General features: G+C 37.3%; 1 protein-coding gene across 1 annotated transcript in view; it reads right to left on the reverse strand.

Moving 5' to 3' along the window:
- Nucleotides 1–4,972, reverse strand: part of LOC103798765 (sorting nexin-24-like) — a 7,820-nt gene extending 2,848 nt beyond the window's left edge. The window contains exons 1-3 of the mRNA XM_009071048.1: nt 4,839–4,972; nt 3,682–3,714; nt 2,802–2,866 (exon numbers count right to left, since the gene is read on the reverse strand). Of these exons, the coding sequence (XP_009069296.1) occupies nt 2,802–2,866; nt 3,682–3,714; nt 4,839–4,972 (232 nt within the window). The remainder of the gene's footprint in view (nt 1–2,801; nt 2,867–3,681; nt 3,715–4,838) is intronic.
- Between the last annotated feature and the right edge of the window lie 5,584 nt (nt 4,973–10,556).

The raw sequence follows: 10,556 nt of genomic DNA on the forward strand, positions 1-10,556 counted from the left end.
GCAGGATAGACTTCTGATTGAAACAACTGTCAGTTCACCTTCTTCAAAGAAAACATACAACAAATAGTTATTTGCTAATGGGCACTTACTTTTGGTCATAGGTAGAACAACCTTGGCTGTTTTTACAAAGGAACCAGAGTCTAACAAAGTAAGAACTGACTTGAGAGATAAAATTTTAGAAAGCTCATCTATATTTTCTCTGTGCTGCAAACTAAAAACAAAACAACTGTCAGTTCACCTTCTTCAAAGAAAACATACAACAAATAGTTATTTGCTAATGGGCACTTACTTTTGGTCATAGGTAGAACAACCTTGGCTGTTTTTACAAAGGAACCAGAGTCTAACAAAGTAAGAACTGACTTGAGAGATAAAATTTTAGAAAGCTCATCTATATTTTCTCTGTGCTGCAAACTAAAAACAAAGAAGAATTAAAGGCAATTGCAAAAGTTGTGCAAAAAGTTTCCTTCCTTCTAACTAGACCTGAGTCAACTAGTAGGGCCTTTAGACTTGTGACTTGGTTTTCTTTTTCCTTTTTTTAACCACAATGCACATTCTAATTTGTGTTTTAATTTGTTAAGTTAAAGAATAACTCACAAACAAATTTGATGTTTTAGGGTTTTCAAATACAAAGAATATCCACCTGCCACATAAAATTCTAAACATTGTGGGTCAAGGCCAGAAAATGCCTTGGCAAAACCCTGAAAAGTACTCTGTTTCAGATGTCATTAATGAGGCCTACTTAATATTTAAACATCTTACACATTAGAAGAGGCTTTTATCTTAATCCACGAGAAGCACTACTTGAAAGAGTAGTTACAAAATTCATTACAAAGCTCCTAATGATTTCAGGAAACGGAAGCTTAGCCTTACTTGGACTACATGTTAAGCAAGGAAGATAAATATCATCACAGAGCTGCAGTCTTTCGAAGTAGAACAAAAAGTTACGTGTGGACTGAAGACATTCATTAAGCACCATCTCTAGTTTTCAGGATAATTGTATACGACATCCATTTTCCCTCTTCAAAATGGTATGGAACTAAATGATGTTCATAATTTACATTTGGCTCTTGAATAATCAAGTATGTGATTAGGAGGAGCATTAAGCAGTACGATTACGACATGCAATGTGGCTCGCTCTAAATATTAGTACAGGCAGCATCTGGAGTAACCTTTAAACAGAGGTAACTCTGTGGGTGCTTCTGCATTACTGTTGTCACTTGGGTCAGAAGTGACCTTGTGAAGGGACCCTTTCCCCTTACTGTTCTTTGGTTCATCGATTTTGTAATTTGCACTCCAGCCTCAAATGGACATTCAGTCCACCGTGACCAGCCTAGTGCTAAGTCAAAAATTAAACAGCCCTGTAATGTGTCTTCCAATGTGGACTTTGATCACACACGACCTCTGCTGTCTCTGTTTCATTCTAGCACTACACCTTTAAGTTCAGTAATGCTCCACAGGACCAATACTGTTGGGCCACACTACTTGCAAGAGTGGACATTGCCTGCAAGAGAGACTATTTAACCCTCTCAAAATACATGAGCCTTGTCCCTATGGTTTTGATAAACAGTTTGAAAAAGCAACAGTCATAAAATGGTTGCAGCTGGAAGAGATGACTGGAGGTTACGTGGTCCATCCCCTCTTCAGGCAGGGGCATCTAGAGCCAGTTGCCCAGGACCATGGCCAGATGGCTCCCAAGTATCTCCAAAGATGGAGACTCCATCACTCTGGGCAGCCTGTGTCTAGGATTAGTGAAAAAGTGCTTCTTGATTTTTCTGATGTTCTAGTCCTATCACTGGGAACCACCAAAAAGAGACTGGTTTTGTCTGCTTTACACCCTACCTCTGTGTATTTATATACATCTTGAAAAAATCTCAAGGAAGTACATTCCATTGGCTAAGAAACTCCAAGCAAAAAAGTTTTATTTCCTAAATTCACTCTTAGAAATTTAATGATTTTCAAGGCACTGTGAGAATCTGACTATTGACTTCCACACAGTATTTTGCAAAATCAAACAAAATACAGTATTAAGAAAAATCTTAATGTGCAGCTCAGGGAGAAAATTCTATCTTGAAAGCATATTACATTTTCTAGTTAAAAATTCAGTAGAAGTAACAGTTCAAGCAAGTAAAATGACAAAATCAGGAGGAACACAGAGAACGGTGTCTTTTTTTCCTGCATACACTTCATTGAAGATGGGGTTAAGTTCTCTAAATTAATAATTCAAAGAACTCTTTATTAAAAAAAAGAGGGTGTATAACAAGCTGTTTCAAACACTCTTTTGAACCATGTATTATGAGACGAAGGCTAACGTAAATGTCCTGTGAAACACATCAATTATATTTAAAGTATACTTTTTTCCCCTACTAAAGAGCTCTAGAGGTTATAAATGATAAGAAATAGTAATAATCTAAAAGGAAATACAAACATGCTTGCAGTAGATCGACTGGTGTTTAGGGAAAAAGCACTTACGAAGGAATGGGCCTCCAAGTTCAAATCCTTCAGGCAAAACAGCCCAAAGGGTCAACAAGAAAAGAAAAGCAATGATGTTCTTTGTCTTTTGATTTGAATTCTCAGTAGGTTTGTCTGAGAGAACAACTAAGAGAAAAAATTCCACCCTTTTATAAATCACACACCCCACTTAGTGTTTTAATGCTTTCTTACACAAGAACTATCATTTTATTGGCAGGTTATTAGATTTTGGACCAGTGTCATTTGACTAGGATGATATTAATAATAATGTGGTTTATGTGGTGCAGGGTCAGATCAGTAAAGTGCTGTTAACAGATGACAGGTTTGATTACCGTTGGCTTTAGGCAAGACATATGGATCCCTTAGGAACAGCAGCACAGGCTGGTGGGACAGTTTGCTGGAAAGGTCAAGAACAGGGATGTCAGTATCAAGGGACAGCAAACAGAATATTCTACAAACTAGCTTTTATAAAGTGAGGTGGTCAAGCTGTGGGCAGGCTCCATATCCTGAAAGCAACGCTTGCGGCTCCTCAGCAACACAGTGAAACCTTCAATGTGAAGTTGGAAGTGAAGGAGCTGCATCCAGGAAGTGTGGCTTGCAGCTGGCTCTGAGACCTCCTGATCCTGCTCTGCTCCCTTAGCCTGCTACAAGATCATCTACCACCAGCTGCCACATCTATGGGCTCTTAAGGCCACCAAAGAGATTCAAAATGTCACCACGTTCCTGCAGCCCCCAAAGTGGTTGCTGTAGCCCTCACCCATGGAGAAAAATCCCTTGGAAGCCCCACACAGGGCTGTCTCCCACTTTGGTCACAGTACAGACAGCCTGCCCCAGCCAGCACCGGCTTTTTCCCCTCATACATATGTGTTCCAAGTAGTGCAACCAGATACATAAAAAGCTCTATCAAATGCATAGGGGAGAACCCAAACCTTTAAATTTCTTCTGCTAAAATACATATATTTCAGACCTAGCAGTATTCTATTACTTTTGTATGGAATTTCTAAATGCTAGCATAAGGACACTCAATTCACAGTACCAATGGACAGGTATAGCTGAGCTGATGAAACTAGCTGTAATATTTAATAAACACATCTAATTTTAATGCTAAACTACTGCTAATTTGTCAACTCCAAGGAACAAATACAGTAAATAACAATAATTTCAAGTAGTTTATTAATCAGGTGTCCTAGAAAGAACAGGAATTAAGCTCACCTTGATTCTTCAGATTCTGTTTCATCAAAAGAGCTGCAAGTAAAGTGAGAGGAAACTTTGGTTACAACAAAATTAATTTTCCAATTAAAAAACCCAAAATCCTTTAAGAACCATCAAAGGGAGCAATCTTTTTCTGGTCTGTGGCAGCATAATATAGTTTAATGAAATGAATGTGGGAGATTGTATCATTTTACAACCACCACTAAGTTGGAAATGACAGCATCCACTTTACTGTAACAGATTCACAAGCATTTCCATCTACCTATCCATGAAGTGTTAGGGTGGTGTCCCACTAAGGATACTGGCTGATGTCATTAACTGCAAGTGAAAATTACAGATCTGTTGGCTTCTGAATCACTCTGGACACTGCCCTGGGCCATAGATACCTCCAAATGCAAGAGGGCCTCAAAATTATCTCAATATTTTTCAGGTTGCCTTTTTGCCACTGCAGAAGCAAATGGCATCCCTCAAAGTGGAAAAGGGCCATGTGGCTTTCTGGTGGGGAAGTTCTGGTAACACTTCTGAACTATCAACCATGTCAGCATGCATAGCAAAAGAAATTCTCCCTACAAAGCTCAAAGCTGCAGATGGCAACAGAGCTTCCAGTTATGCGATTTTGGCTATTTCTGTAGTCATTACACTATACTTAAATTTCCTTCTGCCACTTTGATTAAGAATCCTTTCAAGGGGAAGCACAATTGGCTCACTGGAGTAGATGCCATCAGAAAGGTGAAAGACCTTATTTTTGAACACATAGAGGGAGATCCTAAAATGATCATAGAATTAATTTCTATTTTGTGCAGATACAACCACAGTAAAACACATGCAAAGCCTTTATACACAATTTCAGTGTTTATGAATATCTTACATTTCAGTAGATACTTCAAGATCTATGAGAGAATCGTATTTTTCTCATCTAAACTCTCCTTTGCTTTCCAAGAACATTACATTAAACTTCAATTCGGTCTCTGAACAGGCTGGATTTATTTTACGACCTTTTGGGGATATATAAACATACTTAACATGAACCTAATGCCCATTTATTTTACAGTGTTAGAGTTGGCAGCAAGACCATTTTAAGTCAATAGAATTGCATCAGCACCAAGGGGATATGGGCCTTTTGGCCTCCATGTATTTTTCAGCAAATGAGAGCTTACCCACAGCTTTCTGCTTTTGGCAAGGTTGGTACATGGCGAACGTTCAGAAAATCAAGAAATATTTTAGGGAGCTCTTCGTTTTCTAAAATGACTGTCTGCAAAAAAAAAAAAAAGAAGGCACAAAAGAAACCCATATTTTAGAAGGATTTTAGATATTTCACACTTCTATTTGAGCTACCAAAACGTTTTCCTCTTGCAACAGTTTTCAATTCTCTGTTTTTTACACCTATTTTGGAATGCTTCATTTCAATAGGAAAACCACAGTTCTTGATGAATCGCTTAAAAATACATTCAGCTTATGCTACTACATTCTTTTTCACCTGCCATCACTGGTGCCAAGTTAGATGCTTCTCAAACAGAGATGTCTGATTCTGGAACTAAGTTACTGGCACACTCATTTATGAATAAAATTCTGTTTATTTAAAATACAAAATATAGCAGCCTCAGCTCAGTGCTTTCATGTTCACCTCACAGAAGTCTCCCATCTGGCATATAAGTGAAAAAAGGAAGTGTCCACTTTGTGCAGTTTTATTAATGCATGCCTTGGTAAATCATAACAAGGGAAACTCTTTGCTTGGCTTGACAGGTCAGTTTACAACATACTCCTTGTGTCTGCACCAATGGCCCCTAACGACAAAGCTCCGACCAAGGAGCTGCTGGCTAGACCTGCTACATTTTTCCACATCAATGACATAATGGCCACAAAAAGGCCAGACTCCATCCTCTGTTTTTCTATTGATGAGATGATTTACAATGTTCGCTAAATTAATTACAAGTACACTTAAAAATATGTACCAAATAAATGAGATGCTAAGGTGCATGTTCATCATGAAAGAATGACTTCTAAGGGAAACAACAGATCTCTGGCAGTTTCACAGAAGCAGACCAAAAATAATTATTGATCTTTAATTTTCAAAAGGCAAACAAAACAGTTCATAAATTCAACCAATGTCTCACCTGAAAGATTAAGCCCCTACGTCTTTACTATTCATTCTGCCATACATTCTGATAACATGTACTTCACAAGCAAATGAAAGCCACAAGCTCTTCCCTAAAGAGCTTTCCTTCATACAGGCCTGATCCAAAATGCATGTATGTGTGGAAGAAACTTCACTGGATTTATAAATGAATCAACTTGTACAAGGAAAGCTATCCACATTCATCCTTTTTCATTTTCACACCCTATGTTAGAGGAAACAAACATAGAGAAGAACCAAGTCTGGTGATGGGAAGAAACATTACTTGGCTTACATTCAGGAGGTCACTTACTCCTGCATGTGTATTCCTTTATATTACAATATCACAAGGGAGACACAATGGTATGTAGAGGACAACAGGATCAAAAAAAAAAAAAAAGGTTGGAAGACACATGTAGAGGTTATCTTGATTTTACTGCGGGTTTTATAGCAAATCATTTGGTTATTTGTGTAAGGAAAACCTGCTTAGTATTATATTACATTAGATGTGAATGGACTTAAAGAGAGAAAGACATTTGAAAACAAAGATGTTTGAGAACTGGTTCTTTTTTCATGTTACATATGCAAATCTGAATTCAGAGTCTACACTTCCTCAACAGCTGAGGCCATCGCTAACACATCGAAAAAAGGACAGGGAAAAATGCTGCTTTCGAACTTTTATGTTCTAGATTTTAAGGGATATAACAAACAAGGAGGTCTGAGATGCTGCCAAGTGTTAAGCCTTTCAGTTCACCTCTATATGAAGATGCTGCATTAAAAAATGCCACTTCGTTTGCATTCTGCAAAATCAGCACTCTGCTGCTGCAGAATTTATCCTGTTCTGCATTCAGGTTATGCACAAAAGGAGGGGTAGAGGTGGATGCATATTCAGAGGGTGTGTGAACCGCATAATAATGCATATCACTGGCTCAAATAAAACCATCTGACTAATTATATGCAATGAAGAACCACAAAAAGTTATATAAAGATGTTTAAGGGCATCCAATGCTTATATGCAACCTCATACTTAGACCTCCTGACAGATTTTCAGAGAGTTGAGCTGCCTGCTGAGGTTGCTGAACGGAACAGGGAAGAAGAGAAGGATACAGCATTGTATAAAAGGAAAACTCCCGACAGCTCTTACAAACCTATTTACTTTTACTTCCATTCACTCCAGATTAATACCTATTTTTTTCTTTTTTTTTTTTTTTTCACCACATGCATGAAATCAACCAAAGCCTTGCTAACCCCAGCCCAACCAAATACATTTCCCCAAAAGATGTAAGCAAATAGCATCTATTTTAGTGTGTTAAGCCATGCAGTTTGTTAACTGTCAATTAACCCTGCTTTGGTGATCACTAAACTTGAGAACATAGAATATGCAGAGAAGCTAAGGCAATTTTACACTGTACTGGATTTGGATGCTGCCTCTGTTGATTAGGAATTCTGTCATTTCCAGAATTATATGAAAGGAGGAATGACTGCACTGAACAAATAAGGATTTTCCAACTATGTAATGCAATTTGATGTGCATTTTAAGCATCAAAAAATGAAAAAAAGAAGGTGCAAGTTAATGTTACTAATAAGGGGGCAAATTATCTTCTGGCTTGACTTCATTGGCTTTGATAGGTGCAGCACATAGTCTTGCCATTCAAAATACGTGGAGGAAACTAAAGGCAAAGAGAAAAAAACCCTGGGAACAACAACAAAAAACCCAGCCGCAGTGGATTAGGTGTGTCAGTCTAGATAGATTTCCACTTCTGGCACAGGCCCAAAGCAAATGTCTAGAAAAAGATGCAAGCGTTCGCAACTTCCTATTTAAGTTTTTCAAAAAATACTCTTAAATCAGAAGTAAATGTTATCTCAATTGGCTTAATTTACCTGGAACAACCTATAATACAACAGATCTTTTATTTCTTTCTGACAACTGGTAGGAAATGCATATTTTGCAAATTCGATGCTCTTTAAATGACAGCTGAGAAGAAAAGGATCCATCAGGTAAAGTCTCTCAACCACTATCTATAATTTGTGATGTAAAATGCTCGACTCTAGCATTTGTTCAAGCAGATACATGGTATTGCCTTGTGAGCGTGACTATCTCCTTGTTTGTGCTGCCATCAGAAATGTCAATGTTTTCAAAGAAATAAAAGCTCACAATTAGTTTGTCTGTAATGTGAATTTCTATTAGATCCAAATTCTATCAAGATCATAGCAAGGAGTTTCAAATACGGCTCTCAGGGTGCTAAGTAGACTAATTTAAGAAAAAATCCAGCATGTGTATTTCCTTCCTGAAATAAAAAAAAACCCCAAACTAAAACACGTAACACAAGCTCTAGCAAGTGATTTGGGAAGTGACTCCAGAAATACATTTTTCAACTCATTGATTTCAGCTGAACTAGGAGAATAAGTGCCATATTTTCTTAGAAAATTGTAAAGGGTGTTTATCTGTTTCTGTCACACTTTAATGAACTACACTGTGCTTCAGGAAAAAACCCACAACACGACACAAGGGAAAGCCTGATGTTTACATCAGCAGAAATGTCTTTTTCATCGAAAGGGTGCAATTATTATTATTATGTAGCACAAATCACAAAACCCCCAATTTTTCTACCTTATCAGTTTCATAAAATCATGTTCCCTAAGGATATCATTGATTAGTTGCACACGTTCTTTCAGTGACATCTGAAATACTTAATTGTCGGTTATCTTTTCTCCTTCAGTAAGTAAAACATAGTCACAAAATTGCAAAGGGACTTGTTCTGCCTTAACCTTAGCTAGATGCCATCATGCAGTGGAAAACAGTGCTAAAATATCACAGGATAATGCTCTCCAACAAGGGAGACATATAAACAGCATAATGATTTCCCACGAGTTTCCTTTTTAGAAAATTGTCACTAAAGCCAGGGTAAATGGTGACATATCTTCACAGAGGACACTGTGAAATCGAACACTGGCATTCTAGTTAGGCCCAAACCTACTCATCAGCCAATTATAACAGTAACTGAACATCTTGCTGAAAACCTGAACAAGACCACTTTGCTAACCTTTGGAGATCATGCCACAGGAATGCATCATTTTCACATAGTTTTATTATTGTTGTTTTTTTAATAAAAAGAAAGATTTAAAAACCGATTTCTTACAATCATCTATTCTACTTTCTCAAGGTTGCTGGAACAGCTGTTGGAAAGGGAGAAATGAGAGTGGGGAGCTGAGTTTCAGGGTTCTTAAGAGTCCTTACAGACTTTCCCATTCAATCGGGTTTAGTTTGAAATGCTGTACTGTTAGGGTGAAAAAGTTCATGACAGTTTTTTCTCTCTTCACAGGGAAAGATGCTTTGCAATACCTAATTCAGTGGTGCAGCTAAAATGGGGGAGAAGAAAATCAATACATTCCACCTACAGTAAGTAGGCTGGCATGTCAGTCTCCACTGGGAGCAAAACCCACATCTTTTAGAACATTTTAGAGTCTATATTCTTCTATTAACCTCCTTTTCCTGAACTGCTTTACACAGTTCCATGAAATGATAAAAAGGTTATCAAAAGAACACATTAACTAAAAACCAAGTAGACAAAGGAACCAGACTTCTAAGAGCAAGCTTTCCTTTTTTTGTAAAGTAGTAGCAGAAGCAATCATGTTTTATATTACCCATTGTGAAGAACTATGAAGAAACTCACTCTCTTCTTCAGTGAAGATGTTGTAATAGTTATCAACAAGAACTATTTCTAAATAAGCTGCTGCCTAAGTTGCCATAGTAAGAACTTTCCGCTTTTCGTTACTATCAAAACCAGTCACATATGTAAGAAAAGGAGGAGATTATCAAACATACTTAAAATTCTGTGTAGAGAGACAAGAAGCATGCAAACACACATGCAACAACACAGATATGATGCTCCATATGAAGCTCCAGCTGGCTAACACTCCCATGCTGCGTTTTAAGGGGAAGCTTGAAAAGGAACAAATACTGACCGTAGGTATTATAAGCCAAAATACTTCCAATGAAGATCCAGAAGTTACTGTCTCAAAGTTAATGTAAAGTCACGAAAGTTGAAAAAAAAAAAAAAGACAGAGAGGGAATTGCACCTCTGAACTTAAAGACTGGAGAATAATACAAAAATTCCTGCATCAACTTTCAGATCAATTTGTTGTACTTCCAGCAAGCTTAAAACTCAACAGATACCTCATGACTGACAAATATATTTATCATGACACTCTAAAGCTGCACAGAGGATAAATGAAATAGACAAAAGAGAAGTCCAATAGGTTAAATGTCTACTGGATTGTCACTGAAAATGGCTATGCAGAAATTCATGATAGTGTCTATAACTCATTAACATTTTAGTTAAGCCTTACCTAACCTAGATGCAAAGAGTGATCATTTAATCACTCATTGTAATTAAAAATACTACCAAATAAGTCTTCAGGTAGAGAGTGCTTTAGTTAGAAAGATAGTTAAAAGCACATTTACAGTTCCAACTCATATTTAACTACTAAGTGCAGAGCAGATTGACTTGAGGTTAGGTGTACAAATATAACCCATTTGATGTGAAAAATAAAATATTGAATTTTTTTCAGAAAACTGGGAAGATAATGTAGTGGGAGCAAGACACTAGAATCTCTCTCAGCAAAATAGGAGACAAGCCTCTGAAGGATTAGAAACAAAGTACAACAGACTACAGTTCCTTTGAAAAATAAAAATGAAAGGAAGCGGTCAATGTAATTTCCTGAGACACTGCACAAAGGATGGGAGGTTAAGACAAAGCTG

Source organism: Acanthisitta chloris, unplaced genomic scaffold, assembly GCF_000695815.1.
Source record: "Acanthisitta chloris isolate BGI_N310 unplaced genomic scaffold, ASM69581v1 scaffold23083, whole genome shotgun sequence".
Classification (NCBI taxonomy): Eukaryota; Metazoa; Chordata; class Aves; order Passeriformes; family Acanthisittidae; genus Acanthisitta; species Acanthisitta chloris.